At 41.6% G+C, this 15,582-nt stretch overlaps 3 protein-coding genes across 8 annotated transcripts; 1 reads left to right on the top strand and 2 right to left on the bottom strand.

The window, feature by feature from the left end:
- Positions 1-440: 440 nt before the first annotated feature.
- f11r.1 (F11 receptor, tandem duplicate 1) lies at positions 441-5,246 on the bottom strand. 3 transcript variants are annotated; one of them, XM_088441814.1, is made up of 10 exons: positions 4,889-5,241; positions 3,371-3,430; positions 3,096-3,212; positions 2,877-3,020; positions 2,185-2,387; positions 1,979-2,081; positions 1,538-1,645; positions 1,383-1,395; positions 1,232-1,292; positions 441-1,114 (listed from the first exon to the last, which is right to left on the bottom strand). In XM_088441814.1, the coding sequence occupies exons 1-10, from the start codon at positions 4,938-4,940 to the stop codon at positions 1,079-1,081; spliced, it is 897 nt and encodes a 298-aa protein (XP_088297940.1). In that variant the 5' UTR covers positions 4,941-5,241; the 3' UTR covers positions 441-1,078. The 3 variants fall into 3 exon arrangements, 2 of the variants coding, with proteins under 2 accessions (XP_088297940.1, XP_088297939.1); XR_015868669.1 differs by having other exon boundaries at positions 1,383-1,645; positions 4,889-5,246; XM_088441813.1 differs by lacking the exon at positions 441-1,114 and having other exon boundaries at positions 1,252-1,645; positions 4,889-5,246.
- Positions 5,247-6,296: 1,050 nt separating this feature from the next.
- thy1 (Thy-1 cell surface antigen) lies at positions 6,297-10,815 on the bottom strand. Of its 4 annotated transcripts, XM_088441628.1 has the most exons (5): positions 10,085-10,806; positions 9,626-9,713; positions 9,151-9,194; positions 8,214-8,537; positions 6,297-8,136 (listed from the first exon to the last, which is right to left on the bottom strand). In XM_088441628.1, the coding sequence occupies exons 3-5, from the start codon at positions 9,179-9,181 to the stop codon at positions 8,027-8,029; spliced, it is 465 nt and encodes a 154-aa protein (XP_088297754.1). In that variant the 5' UTR covers positions 9,182-9,194; positions 9,626-9,713; positions 10,085-10,806; the 3' UTR covers positions 6,297-8,026. The 4 variants fall into 4 exon arrangements, with proteins under 4 accessions (XP_088297754.1, XP_088297756.1, XP_088297753.1 ...); XM_088441630.1 differs by lacking the exon at positions 9,151-9,194 and adding an exon at positions 9,036-9,111 and having other exon boundaries at positions 9,626-10,815; XM_088441627.1 differs by having other exon boundaries at positions 9,626-10,806.
- An 847-nt stretch (positions 10,816-11,662) lies between these two features.
- On the top strand, positions 11,663-15,113 carry LOC148408731 (uncharacterized). The gene is made up of 4 exons (XM_088441626.1): positions 11,663-11,931; positions 12,212-12,327; positions 13,385-13,732; positions 13,809-15,113. The coding sequence occupies exons 2-4, from the start codon at positions 12,258-12,260 to the stop codon at positions 13,913-13,915; spliced, it is 525 nt and encodes a 174-aa protein (XP_088297752.1). The 5' UTR covers positions 11,663-11,931; positions 12,212-12,257; the 3' UTR covers positions 13,916-15,113.
- The last annotated feature ends 469 nt before the right edge of the window (positions 15,114-15,582 follow it).

Raw genomic sequence — 15,582 nt, 5'->3', positions numbered from 1 at the left:
ACTTGTTGCTGTGGTAAAAACAGGCAAATTACTGTTTTGGTTTGTCTTGTTTATTTTTAGCGCTTCAAACATTGTATTTGGTGTTTTATCAGGAACAGAAATTTTCAATTGCCATTCAATGTTTACATGTACAGTGGCGCAGAAGGAACAAGTGTTCCTCAAAAGACTGGTTTTATCTTTAAAATATATATATCATATGCCACTGTAATATGTGAACATTAACATGTTAAGTATTGGGAAAATAATTCATGAACATTAAGATTTTGTTTGAAGCACAGGGGAATTAAAAACGCAATTAAAATGTATAATATACTTAATGTATACGAAAAAATACCTCGTGTAAATTTCTCCGAGCAAAAACAAATCGTACAAGGGGTCCGTGATGCTGGAAATGTATAGATGAAATTTTAGCTCTCTCCTGTTTTAGACATCAACAGAAAGACTTGAAAACATGTTCTTTATTTGTACTAAAAAGTTACATAATTAGGTCAATTCATCAGCTTCAAACGTTCAGTAATGCATTGTGGAAAAACTTACAAGGCTCCCCAAATAAATAGTGAATAAATCAGATATTATATGAACTCATATTATATGTAACATCTGCCCATAAAGCCTGCAAATACCAGAAAGTAAAACCAATTTTTAAGAGTTCATAGCTGTGAGAAGTCTATACAAGATTTTAAAAATGGTTGAAAATACAACACTACCGCTTCACATACCATTAATGCGCTCTTCACAGGAAATTCAATCACTGCTCAGGAAACCTCAAGTACATCTACCGTCTTTGCATTATTTAAAACCAATGTATTTCTCAAAGTGAAGTAAAAAAACACAAACCAAATAACAAACATAAGTTCATGTCTGGGAAGAAATTTTACAGTACTTTTAATGGAATGTTCATCCAAAATATTAGAACATGTCACACCAAAGGCTTGGAAGAAGGATTTTTACCAACAGAGCAAATAAAAAATACAATATTTACAGACAGCTAAAAAATAATGTTACAGAGGGAGGGCTTTGGATCATATAAAATGTATGAGGTTGACATATCAGTACAAACATTTCAAAGCAGACAGGACTATACCACAAAAGACGACTTCTGCTTGAACTCGCCCTAGGAAAGAAACAGCATCACATAGTCATTTCAATATGTTAACTTTCGGACCTAAATCTGACCAAGGAAGAAAAATAAACTTTTGGGGAAATCTCTAGTTTGCAGCACGATACTTACGTCATCATCGTCACCGGCATAGACGGAGGGCGGCTGGTAGACCACATTGGTTTTTGGCTTGCTGCAAGATAAGTTTTACAAAAATTCCATTTTACACCCATCGTACTTTTAGTGGCTTAAACCAGACATAACTTGCGGAAAATACACGTACCTTTCAGTCGTACCTGTAATAAGAGGGAGAAGAACAAGTCAGCTGTAGTCTTTGGGCTACACACACTATTTTTTTTATTAGAATTTGATGAGTGAGAGTCTCTTTGACGGGTGATCTCGCCACTATTGAAAACGAGAAGTACAGTGTATACTCACGGGGCAAGTATCCTTTCTTGTGAGCGTACCAAATTCCCAGAGCGAGCAGGACGAGCAAGAGGAGAGCCACGATGACCCCGGCGACGATGCCTCCAGTGTTGATATCACCTTAAGAGAACACAATTGTGCCAGTAAGTCAACTTGAACTCATTCGATCTCAAGAACCGCTCGGTGAGAGTCAGAGAAGAAGCCAAAAGCACCAAATCAACTGCAAAAAGCAGCGACGCGCTGATGGGACCCCCCAAATCGGACCCCCTCAAAACTTAATCAATGACAAAGTACAGCCTTAGCAGAGGTCACCCCTCACAAGAAAAAAAAAACCTACTACTTATTAATCAAAATAATCAATGATGTTAAAAAACTAAAAGGATATAGTTTGCTTGATTGTTACTGCTTTGAAGATTGTCTTAGTGCAACACTAGCTGGTCACGGTGCACTTACGGACTTCCATTTTCACAGCTCTGCAGCGTTGCGGAGGACCAGCATTGTTGAAAGCCTCGCAGGCGTACATAGCTGTATCAGTCTTTTGGACCGAAGGAAACTCCTGAAAAGACATCAACTAAGCTTGAAGAAGAGATTTGCATTACCACGTAAATAGGAAGCACTAGCGGTAAAGATAGTGAATGGAGCAGCGAGCTGGAGCTAACCAAGTTGCCATTTGCCGAGTTGAGCACGTAGGTACTGTTCTGGAAGCCGGAAATCTTGCTGGGCTCGGGGGGCAGAAGGACGTCGTTTCGGTACCACTTGTATTGCGGCGGGGGGGAGCCGTCTTTATCGTGGCAGGACAGGATCGTACTCTTGCCGGTCGTCACAGACGTGGGGATCCGACACAGAGGTGGCGACGGAGGCACTGTGGGAAACAACACGCTTCATTCGCCGACCTGTGCTTCTCATATGGTTAGGTCACGGTCCTTCAGGGGACACGTCAGATTTTAAAAGGGATTTTTCAGGTATCAGGTACGGGAACAGCACATTTTTTTCAAATTAAGAGCTAATGTTGAAACAACTTATGACTCAATTATGTTAGTGACTCATTTGCACAACATTGTGTTATTTTTTTATACAGATGCATATTGTCATTGGCGATGTAATTTCTGGCCAGTTACACGATCTATCTTCTGAAGTTGCTGAATAATTCATGCATCCGTCAGGTGTGCCACAGTGCACTGTATTTTGCGTTTTTAGTGGGCTTGGCTGGAAAACGATTTCACAGGGAGTAAGTAGATAATTGAAAAAACAAAAAAAGTCGGCGGTATAAATAGGCAAAACAATATTTATTCAACCATTTCAAACTCGTATTTTCGAAGGAAAAAAAAGAGAGGAATACGGAAATACATACCAAGAACTGTGAGCTTGACTCTGGTCTCCCCAAACTGGCTATTGACCCCGGACACCTCACAGTCGTACATGCCGTTATCCTTGCGTGTCACTTTGCTGAATCTCAGATTGCTGTTGTACATGGTCACACGATTGGCATATGGCGCTGTGAGAAAGATTGCACATTCACTGTCACCCACAGTGTACCTAACTGCCAGCTTGCTTGTGTCAAATAACTTACTCGTGGCCTTCCCATTGTAATAGACATATTTTTGTGACCCTGTGAGGTCTTTGAACTTCCACTCCACCCTGGCACTTGAACCAAAGTCCGCAGAATAAGAGCATGTAAGATCAACCCCTGAAATGGAGAGCAAATTCAATTCAAGAATACGTACAACTGTCCAACCTGGAGAGAGACGATCAAAATGGCTTTTTGAGTATTACATTTTTCCACCCCTTGCTTTTAGTCTTTAATTTTAGTTGCTGACTAATGTGTTTTAAGAAAGTAAAACTCACCTTCATTTTCTTTCACTTGCACATTTGCATTGGAAGTGGTAACTGAAAAGCTACTTTCACCTGTTGACAAAAAAAAACAAATATAGGTTAATACAAACATCACAGTGTTTGTCTTGTCCCTAAAAAATGCACTTCTATGTGTTATCATTAGCTAATTTAGCATTAGTTGCTCAGTTCACAATATTACAATATAATTTTACAGCAACAGGTGTAAAATAAAAAAATCACTCTGCAGAGCATATATTGTAAAACATTCACACAACTGCAACAAGATAAGTTTGAAAGCAAACAAGCAGTGGTTGCTGAATAATTTGATGTTCCAGTCCCTGTTAGCAATGCAATGGGAACATTTTGTTTTGATAGTGTACACAGTGTTTTTGTTTTTCCTCGCAAGCACTATGCAAGACAATAAAAAAAGGGAAACCATGTTGCATGCAGGGAACTAAGTTTGTATTTTTGTTGTGCAAAGTTATCAGTAGTGTATTGTTTATAACTGACATTTTAAATCCAGTTGTCATTTTTATTTTTCATGAAGGTATATTTTCAAAAGTGTCCTTTTTTTATTCTTTTGCTCAAATAACCAGACGTGTTTGTTGTGAAGCAATTATGTGGACTTCTACTGAAATATGAAGTACTTTTTCCTCTGCCGATAAACTTTATTTTCAAAATGTGGGCCATAGATAGATGATTTTCATGTCAAGTGGGCCATAAATAGATCAGCGGATGGTTATTGTTGGAGCCACTAAATTATTCCAAGATCAAATCACAACAGTAGGCCAAAAAGAGTGACGACACAGGTTTCAGTCGACGACTGTGGAAAGAAGGCCAAAGGGCGTGGGCACGGAAAATACTCCAACTCACTCCAGGTTGCTTGAGTAGCATCGAAACTGCAACAATGTCAGTGAAAATTCTGACACAAAGTGCCAACCCGCAATGTTGAATCATAACAGTGAGAGTCAAAACATGGAGGAATGATTCCCACAATGTTATTTTCTGTTACAGTTGAGTAGTATGTTCATTTACGAACAAGATGTACGGTGTTAAAGTAATACAATTGGAACGAATGTGCTAGTGCACAACATCACATTTTAAAATTTAAACCTGCTTACTGGACTCTGCACTTTATCTCAGTACTCGGTAGAGTATCAGTCACCACTGACATTTTATTTTGGCATTGTGCTTAATATTGTACCAGCACACAAATGAGCATACTAGTGTGTTGTGCCCACATCTTTGCGATAGGAATTCAGAACCAGTTTCGGGTTTGAGCTGATAAGATAGTCAAGTCGTACAAACATTGTGTGTTGTAGATTTTTTTTTCTCCGTGTAGTGTGCATTGTTGGAACTTCCTCAACCCACCTGAACACAAATAAACAGGCCTCCATTTTGAAAATTACCTCAACGCCGAAAACGTTGAATTTCTAAGAGCACTACTATTCAATCGTGAGGATTATTTCATAGAAAAGTTTCAAGGCTTGATCAAGAAAGTCTGGTCGACAAATAAGTTGAGTAACTCACCTGTCGCCGCAAAAGCCAACAAGAGGGCCGCAAGCAAACCTCCGGAAAACATCTTTAGCGCAAGGGTCTCTCTCTACTTTGTTTCGCTCAGAACGTTCGGTTGCCAACCAAACGAAACCAAGTCCAAAAAGGTTTCTCGCTTGAACTTCCTTAAGTGGCGTCGCGTCGTTCGGGCTGCTCAAAAAGACAGTGAAGCTCCACCTGCTAGTTCAGGTGACCAAAATTGCGTCGCTTACTTCCGGTAAGAAGATCCGCTCCGGTGGGGTAGCGACGATGGGCCGAGTCGATCAACAGGTTCGACGACTACTCAGCACAAATGTGGACAAGCTTGGGAGGAATGAGCGAACGCGTGGGTGGCCTTTTGCGGGGTTTAACTTTGAATAAATTATTGTTGTGTACTACTTCCGTTTCTATCTCAATTATGCACAATTGTTTTCTGACTCAGCGACGAGTAACGTGTGAGTTCATGCGTCATACTTTACAAAGTGAAACCATCAGGTGATTTCCAATCACTAATCGTCAGCTGTGCTGTAATTATTGAATTTCATCTCATCAGTAATAAAGACAAAAATAAATGCTCCAAATTATAGTTTTTTTTTCTTTAGCTGGCAGGAGGCACATACAGTGTGCGCAGTATACAAATAGTTGGATCAAAAGTAAAAAAACATGGTTTGTCTTAAATCAGTAACTGGGTCAAAAAGAAGCTGACAACCACTTTTTTTTTTCAACAAATAGACCAACGTAAGTCAATTACCACATGACATACATGTTCATTCAGTTGGTAATTCCGGAAAAATGTTACCCAATCGTGTTGCTGCAGTATCTATACACTGTAAGTTACTAATTAACAGCTTCCTGTTTACTTTTAAATTTAGCAGAGGTGTGTGACGTCATGCACGCTCTACTCAATGACATCTCTTTAAAACTCAAACAATGCATATATGCACAATAATTCGGGACTGTATTGTTTCCATTGTTCTCTTGTTTTATTATATTTACATGTTCTTTTTTATGTATTTGTGTATTGTACACATTTTTGTTTATTTTATATCACCATATTTTATGCATTTGTTTTATTTTTATGTATTTTTTATGTTATTAATTTCTTTATTTTCTATTTTTTCATGTTGCGTGAAGCATATAGCTGTAGCAAAAGTGCTATATAAACCACTCTGCATTTTGTTGTATCGTGTTATATTCTTTGATGTGAGATTTTCCTCGAGTATACAGCATTCTGTGACCATCTGTTACAAGGCTAAAAATGATAAAATTACAACAATCTGGAAAAGACTTTGTTTTCATGCAGGAAATGTGGTGTATCTAAGGGTGCCTTCTTATTGTTTAAAACTAATAAACTTAAGAACATATGTGATGATTTTGCGATGGAATTGAGGTCAGTGGACAAAGGTTACAATATAACCTTTTAATATAGTACACAATAGACACAGATATATGTATAAATATAACAATAAACACTGACACTCCTCTTAGTCACAACTGTACTTGAAACGTCCTGTGTAAACAGCTAGCTTATGAACTGTCTAAACAAACATCTGTGCTTTGCTTGATTGATTAAAACTTGCTTATTCGTCTCTAATCCCAGCTGTAGTACGCTTCTTGTGTTCTCACAAGAAAAGCAAACCCGGCAGGTTTCATGCAATAGCACTTTTATCATTGTGCTCATCGCAGCAACTATCCTGATAAAGTTAGCTATAGGAGCATGTAAACATCCTTTGCGTTACCAGAGATAACGTTCACTTATTTAAATAGAACCATCTATTGTATATTGATTAAACTATCATGCATGCATTCGAAGCCAGTATTGCTTATGTTATCGGACAAATAATTTTTTGGCAGAATCATTAGGTTGGGGGAAGCTGACCCTAAAACTCCTTAGCAAAGAATCATTCGTTATATATACAGTAGAATCACTAGAATGACCCATTAAACTTTTCCACCATGTTGAAATGTTAATTTCTGACCTCAGACACACTCAAAGTGTTATTTTCCTTCATTGATACATTTCGAAGAATTCCTTACTCATTCTGGCTCTCGGCACTGACCTGGCTCAAGCAGAGAAGAATGGCTTGTGACGGTAGGACAGTAGAGTCCAAACTCGGTCCTCGAGGGCCGGTATCCTGCATGGTTTTTAGCTTTCTTTCCCTGACACACCTGATTAAAATGATCAGGATCGTTATCAGGCTTGCTGATGAGCTGCTCATTTGAATCAGGAGCATCAGGGAAAGGAATTTGGACAACATGCAGGTTACAGGCCCTCAAAGACCGTGTTTGGATTCCCATATGGTGGAAGGACCCCATAGCGCCTTTGCACACCCACCTTATCCACGTTCATGTTTAATACTTTCAGGATTGGGGAGGAGAGATTTTGCACATTTGAATTGAAACAAAGAATTGGCGACCTTTCATTTTGTAGTAGCAGAGTTTGACTTTAGAAAATGTCCAAGTGGCAAAAAATGTGTGTTTGGGAGCACGCAGCCAGACAATTGTAGGACATAATTCACCCGTGGGCAGAACTATAGTTATAGAGTAGTGGTTTCCCAAGGGGACCCATTTGATAGGAGTAACAGGTGCTGCTCTGTGTGCTCTTTTGACACGTATTTTACTTTGTTGGCAGCTTCAGATGATTTCAATCTCAATAAAACACCTCTTTTGCTCCCTTCACGTCTATTACCGATGGCTACATGGTTAGCTTTTTGTTGTTTCGTTGTAGCGATTGCCTTTCGAACGACTTCGCTAAGGGTTGCGGCAGCCACACGCCGAGAGGCGCGGCTTCATTCAACGAGACGTTTCACTTCCTCGATCAAACTGTCGCTAGCGAAAAGCCTCATATTGCATACGAAAATTAATCGCCAATGTGCCATAGGTAAGATCATTGTGGAAAGGTTAAAGTCTCATGATACGGGCCCGTCAAGTAGCAATACTACAGAATACATTACATGTCATGTCTATATTCCTGAGATGGCGCTTGAACTCAGCTGAGGATACAGTACAGTGAATGCAGTTTGCGCACTAAGCCTAGCGATACTGGATACGGCGCGTGTTGGGCTCAGCACGCTGCCGCGAGAGTCCAGAGACAGCCAGCGGATGACGGGGGCCGGGGCAGCTCGGGCGCCACGCTCACAGCCAGTCGAGCGCCAGGAGCAGCGCGGGGAGCGCGGTCAAGGTCGACAGCAGGCCACCGCAGCTTTGTAACAGGACACTCAGGGCGGAACAGGGCAGGAGGAGCTCTGCGGCGACAACGCAGTGGGCTTTTGAAGCCAGAGTTCAAACGGTTACAGTACGTCGGCAGCCCGTAGCCACTTACTTTTTTCCACCACCGAGGTTTTGGACGCGGTCGCCGATTGGCCCGTTTTGATGTTGCAGGTGAAATTGGACTTGCCGTTTGGCAGGTTTTTGAAGAGCAGCCGGCAGATGTTGCCCGGGAAGATGCGAGCTTTGGCTCGGTGCTTGTAGGGGGCATGCTGTTCTTCCTCCGGGTCAGTGGTGTCCAGGAGCCTTTCTCCTTGCGTGTACTTGCAGAGCACTTGGGGCGACTCCGCGGGGAGCGAATATTTGCAATCGAGCCTGACGTGGTTCTCATCTATCGAGCAGTAGGATAATTGAATCACCTTCTGAGCCGATGCCAAGCCTGAAATGCAGAGACGTACTGGCTATGAAAAATGGCTCGCTTTTGTGTGTCCAGATCATTTTTGAGGATTAAAACGTAGGCGTGGCTAACTTGGAAGTGCTCAAGCACCGTTTAAGTGAGGCAAAGAACCCCCCAAAATTTTAAGTTATTTCTGTCGTATTTTTAATAAGCTCGGGAAGTGTTAAAACAAGTATTCTCATCATGGATTGTCAATTAAATTTGTTTTAGTTTCATCAATAATTTCTTTCATCGATTTCAAAAAACGAACATGACATTATTTCAAATGGGCAGTGCAGAAAGTGCATGCACATTATGATTCAGATGCCGGTTGGGATACTGGAACTCAATAATCAACATTTTGGACTGGATTTGGACAGTCGCAAACGGACAAAGTAAAGGATGAATCGATCGTACCAATTATTATTTATATAGACAAATGATTTTTATGGAAAAGTAGCATTATTGAGTTGGTTGATGGATAGCAAAATCGTACCGTACCGCTATAAAAAATGCCCCGCATGGGACATGCTTTGGCGCTGTCGGCGCCGCTAAAATTCTCATCCCAGAATCAGCCCTGCTGGAAACACAGTCAGTCGAGAAAATACGAGCTTACCGAACAAAAGAATTGCGGTAAGAAGGAACATTCTCGCAACTTTCCTGAAAAAAACAAACAAAAAGAAACAGCGTTTCATTTTCTTCAACATACGTATTGAGTCTAACTGGTCGGGAAGGTCCTGAGCCCCAACGGTCAAGGGTGGCACAATTGGGACCAGGCATCACGCGGTGCAGTGACAAGCTCGAAAGTTGACTGGACATTTGATGCATTGGTCTTCATAACCACACCTAGAAACGCCGAACATTCGCCAACTTGAAATTCATCCCCGAGGTTGACAAACACAGAAATTCCAAGGGCAATTTTGCTTGCACGTACTTTTCAAATACTTACTCGAAAACCCAAAGCGTCGTAAATTCATACAGATCATTGTTTGTGCGAAAAGAAATTCAATCTGATGAATCATTCATGTCAAAAAAGTCAATCTTCCCCCCATGCAAGATTGCGCAAGCAATAGCGTCTAAATCACTCTCACCTTGTCCGACGCAGTTTTATTGCTCTCCTCAGTGCTCTGCAGTGATGCCAGGGCTTGTTACAGTGGAGGTCGGCTGCTAGAAGAAACGCTGGCGAGAGCGGGGAGGGGGGGTGGACAGTGAGGGAGGGGGAGAAAGGGCTGCTCCACTCCAGTTAAGGGACATTTATCAACATTACAAAGGCATTGCTATTGATTTGATTCTCTCGCACCATCTTTTAGAGGACAGAAGTTGATCGGCCGACACATTTCATTGGCTACGCCGCAGGTCCTCATTTAATGGTGGCAAATCCTTATGGCCATGAAATGAGGATTTGGTGGACAGCACTATATCATAACGTGTAAGGTTTCTCCCGCAATTTAGCCATACTTAGCAAAAAGGTCTTTGTGGTCACGTTTTGCCATACGGACCCGCATAAATGTGTTGTACCTCAGCGGAGTTTGATGGCTTTTATAGCGTACCGGTTTGTTTATGATCCACTTGTTCTGCTGTGCTGTTATTTGTCTCCCGGGCGATGAAATGTCAATGTTGTCAGCAACTGATGTGTGACACTAACAAAACAAAGGTGCACTTACAGGCATTATTCAGCACAGTGACTTTGACCGCCATGACGGGCTTTAATGAGGGCGCTGCGCCCCGACCTGCGGTAGCTCTTGCAGATTGCATATTTTTGCCAAAAAATCTGCATTGAAGCACTGTGGGCGCAGTTGTTTTTAAACACGGAGGACGTTACCCTTGATGATAAACTCTCCGCGGTACATCCTGTGCGTACTGCTCATCCATCTTTTCAAGGACATTAGCTGAACACCTCCCGTGCCAAAGTAGTCTCCGAGGACATTGGCAGAGACGTTGCAGCCCTCTCAAAGACAAAACCCGAGCAGCTAATTAAAGCGCCTCTGCAATGTACTGTGTCAAGCATTTTTTTGCTTGTCTCAACTGATGTCACTCCCTGCCCAAGTCACAAAAATACCATTTATTGAGTTAATAGAAACTAGACATGTATTACGGCAAATCTAAAATGGGGGCGCGGGTACCGCTGGGGCTTTATCGGTGCATCTCAAATAGTGGCTCCGGCCCCCCTAGGCGGGACGCGGACGACCCTAGGGAAATGGCTTTGTTTTTTTCATGTGAAAAGTAATTGCAAAAAAATAAGAATTTTCATCTTTTTTTTTGTTCCAGGCACTTTGATGCCTTTGGTTATTTTTTTTTCAGTTTTAGACTAAGCTGTAACCCGTAATACCCTGTACTTGGCTGAGGAAAAAAAAAAAAGATTTCACAGGATGAGAGCCACTGATATATTTTCCGTTGTCTTTGTACAACTTTCCTCTAAGAGTGGATTTTCAGAAAATATTGGGACACAATTCTCATCTTTTGAACACCAGCACAATGAATTTGAAATGAACCCACACGTGCTTTAACTGCAAACTTTCAACTTTCATTTGAGAGCATTTACATCCAAATTGTTTTATTTCAATTATCGACAACAAATATACCAAATTTCAAATAATGCACAAATATGTTCATTGTGAGCAGAAATGTTTAAGTCCAGTATTATTTTTTTAAGGCTGTATTTTTTTTTCCTAATTAATGTAAATTGGGGGCCAGCTCTGCCCTCCTCTGCGTGGGGTTTGCATGTTCTTCCCGAGCCCGTGTGGGTTCTATCTGACATTCCAAAAACATGCATGGCACGTATGTGTATTAGACATTCGAAATTGTCCTTAAGTGTGATTGGGTGCATGAATGGTTGTTTGTCGCTGTGTGCCCTGCGATTGGATGGCAACAAATCCAGGGTGTCCCCCGCCTACTGCCTGAAGACAGTTGGGATAGGCACCAGCGAGGCTGCGACCCTAGTGCGAATAAGCGGCTACAGATGGCGGGATGGGTGTTTGGACGGATGGAAAACACTTCAGCAAAAACACGATGAACATAAATTGTGCATTCTTATATCGCCACGCTAGATGTCAGTATTACGGCTCTGACGTCACTTTAAGTCGAGTGGAGTGTACTACTCTATTTGTCCAACAGAGGACGCTCGTGTCGGACTGCGGCATGGCTCCAGCGTTGGAATTACATTGCAGTTTTTGAGCGCGGGGTGTGCGCAGGACTTGATGACATCATACAAGTATATAGAATTAAAAGCAGTATAAAAAAAACAAACCTACGCGTCACTCATCGACGCCCTTTTTTCTGTGCTTAGGGTGTGCGCGTCAACTTTCTGTGCGTGTGCGCGTGCGCGTCTACTTGTGCGTCGGAGCGCTTGCACATCGGAAGTCAGCGGCTGCCTGACCGGATTGTATCCAACAAGCAGGTAGGGCGCTCAGACATTTGGTGACGACGCGAAATCTGATGTTGTCAAATGCACCGCGGACGAGAGACCTGAACGTGAAGCCTCACGCAAGCTGCGAGCCGCAGTGAGCGCGAGGCCGCATGCAAGCTGCAAACCGCAGTGCAAAGTCACCGTCCGCATGGGCGTCGTCACATCTGCAGCCCGCACTCATTTGGCAGGATGTTGCGCGTTCCCATTTTGCTATACAGTACTGTCGCCACCGCTGTATATTCCACCTATAGATCTCTCGCTGTGTCTGCAGGTGAGAAGGTGCTGTGAAGGTCATTGACGTGAGCCGGGATTCCCAAATGGCGCCTTACCTCTTCACCACGACATGCCTCCTCTTGGCCAGGATCGCCATAACACACCAAACTCACAGTAAGTCCCTTTGTTAATTGGAGGTTGTCCACCTGCCGCCTGCTTGTTGATGTCCACTTTTACTCAAATTTGAAAAGGGAAACTATAAGAGAGGATGAATGGGGTGACACTATCCCAAAAGAAGTAGCGCACAAACAAAATATCAACCTATCTTTTTCCAATGACGTACCCCCTGTGAAACGTTTCTATTTCTCAGCCAAGTACTTTACTAGCCGGTGCAAAGCATTTTTTGATGAAAAGAAAAAGGTTTAAAATAGGGTGCAGCGCCATCCATGATTGGTAAACTTTGGAACTCCATCTGTAGTGGTATATTCTGCTGTATATCAGTAACATCAATTTTATTTCTGGCTCATCTGCCAGGAAATTGCGCCACTATTGATAATGTGCATCTATAAAAATAAATAAATAAAGCATACAATATTTTACAAAGAGTCACTGTAAAACAGTTTTGCAAGAAGTTGCTTCATGTTCCAGTTAGTTTGCTCTTTATTTTAAAAGAAAACCGTTGTCCTATCATGACATTGAAAAACATTTAGATTTGTAAATACTTGCAGAAATCATGTTAAATGATCTCTAATCTAAGCATTTTCAAAGTGAGATATAACAGTTCATTAAAAACCAAAGCGCTTGAAGAATTCATAACACAAAATAAATGTCATCTTAAAGGCCCTGCGTGTGAACGAGGATGGACTCAAACATTGGCTCAGTCTGCTAGTTCTTTTCTTGAAACCAAGAAGCTTGGTAACCACGAGTACCGCTAAAAGTTGATGAACGTAAACACGCCTTCCAGATTAAAAGCAAATATTTCAAAATACGATAACACAGGTAAGTAAACAATACAAATTTGAAGAGTTCTTAACGCAGGATAAATCTCAACTTAATGCTCCTGTTTGTGGATTCAGACGTCGGTTCGGTCCGCTCGCTTCTTTTAATGAAAATAATGTCAAACAAGCTGCTGTAAGGAACTCCTCTGGCCGCTAACACCCATTTGCTTCCGTCCGCTTCCGCTCAGGAAAAGTGAACAAGCTTCTCGTTTTGTTTGTGTCCGGACCTTCAGTGAGCTCCCTGTGGACGTTTGTTTTCCCGCCGCGCGGGCCTCAGATGTTTCCCTGCTTGACTTACTTGGAGCGGAACGTGAGGGTGGACTGCGAGTTTCCTGATTCGGGCGAGATCCCGGGCCCCTACTGCGAGTATCGTCAGGATAGCAGGCTGGTGGGCAGCACCTACCCCAACGCCGTGGTCTACGTGTCCATCGAGGACCGCAGGAGGAGCAACGTCAGCCTTTTTGAGCCCAACCTGTGCCGCCTCACCTGGGCGCCCATGGCCGACGAGAAACCTTACACGTACACGTGCAGGGTCTACCAAGGCACCGGCTGGAAGGAAAACAGCATGGCCGTTCACCACAGTCAGTCGCCGCCCTCTTCTCCTTGCGTCAAAAAACAATTCCATACGGGCTGGTTCATATTGTGCACTCTTTGCAGGGATCCTACCTATCTGCTCGGCCATCGCGCTGACGTTTGGATCGGCGCCGTGGATTTTGTCCTTGCTGATGTCGCTTCCTGTGGCGGCGGGTCTTCTGGACCCATGAACTTCTCCAGGCGCCGCAATCAACCTGCTTTTTGGACCACTTTAGCGTTTGTTATGATTTATAACAGGGGTGTCCAATCTAAGGTCCGAGAGCCATTTGCGGCCCACCTTCTGCATTTTTAGAACCCGCGGCATAGGCTATAAATACATTTTGACACGGCCCACAATGGGATTTTAAAATAAATAAATAAATAAATAAATAAAAGGGTTTGATTGTAGACTGCATGAGAAGGGTGAAAACATCCTCCTTCTTCACCTTCAACAGAAAGTCTTGCCATCACGGGTTTTTTAAAATACCTATCATACAGACCGTGTAATTGCTTGCTTTGTTCATTTTGATATCTAGTTTTCTGTATATGGCCCTCAAAAGAAAGTTTGGACACCCCTGATTGAAAAAAATTCACAAGAGGAAATTACATCACCAAAGCCTTAGAAGCACACACACAAAAAATCTCATGTTATGTTATCTGTTATATGTCATCTTAAAACCACAATGTTTTGTGGTCAGGATTTGGCTTGCCTTACCAATCAGTCAAATATATCAATGTGGATACAAACCTTTTATTATGGTTATTTAAAAAAAAAAAAAAGAAAACAGTTATATTGCATGTCCAATCAGGTCCAGTGAATTTATGAAGAGTTTGCGAACTTTCCTTGCATTTGAGATGTTGACTATTGTAGAGCTGTCCCTTTGCCAAGCAGCAATGTAACATGTATACTTTTCATATACAGTAGTCTTCCCACGAGCAAATAACAAGCAGCACTTCAACTTTATTAGGACACAATGATGTGACCAACTGGTCTTTGATTCATAACAGAGGCCACATTTAATGTGCTGTATTTCAAGCAGTGTATGAATTTTAAGTCTAAACGCTTAAACAGAAACACTTGTCTCAGGCAAGACAAAGTTACAAAAAGGTACAACTGTACGAGCAACATTGGAATGGAGAGGCAGAATTTACCTTTCGAAATCTTGTCTGCGTTTGAGTACAAATTGGTATAGGCAAGTTTGACAATTGGTAAGAAATATTTCAGGTTTACATGCATTTTTTTTTTAAAACGTATTTATTATGATTTTTCAGGTTGTATTATTTTTTGTGAGCAAATGAATCGATAAGATACCGTGTATTTTTAATCACCAAATACTCTATGTACTAAATGTTATAACAACGTTAAAGCAATAAACGTGTAATCCCACACATATAGTGTGAGTTGCTTTTCTCATGACGCACTTTTGTTTTTGTTTTTTTTTAATATAGTATGAGCATCAACATAGTCGACTTTTGAGCAAAACTATGTGAGGTCATGTTTTTTTAATTTTTGTATTTTTTTTTTAATTTTTATTTTACTCTGATTACTCCATTTAGTTATAACGGGAAGCAACAACGTCTTGGATCAAAAAGGACCTTATATGGAACGAAACCGTAACAGTAAAAACAGTTTTGTTCAAGCAGATAGTTGCCAGTAATCATGCGAAAGGTGGCGCAGCACGTATGCGTAAATCGCTGATGTAATGTCATCATTTGTCCAACAGAGGGCACTGTTATCCTAACTATAAATCCACTCATACTGCAAATACCAAAAAAATTCCAAGGCCCTCTGTGCGGTGATTTGCATTTAATTTCACTTTGCATTTTAATTTCAAGAGTCAGAAACTAAGGAGCCAAG

This window comes from Hippichthys cyanospilos, chromosome 18 (assembly GCF_059441005.1).
Source record: "Hippichthys cyanospilos isolate Australia breed blue-spotted pipefish chromosome 18, RoL_Hcya_1.0, whole genome shotgun sequence".
NCBI lineage: Eukaryota > Metazoa > Chordata > Actinopteri > Syngnathiformes > Syngnathidae > Hippichthys > Hippichthys cyanospilos.
The sequence above is the reverse complement of the archived record's forward strand: the minus strand, read 5'-3'. Positions and strand labels throughout refer to the sequence as shown.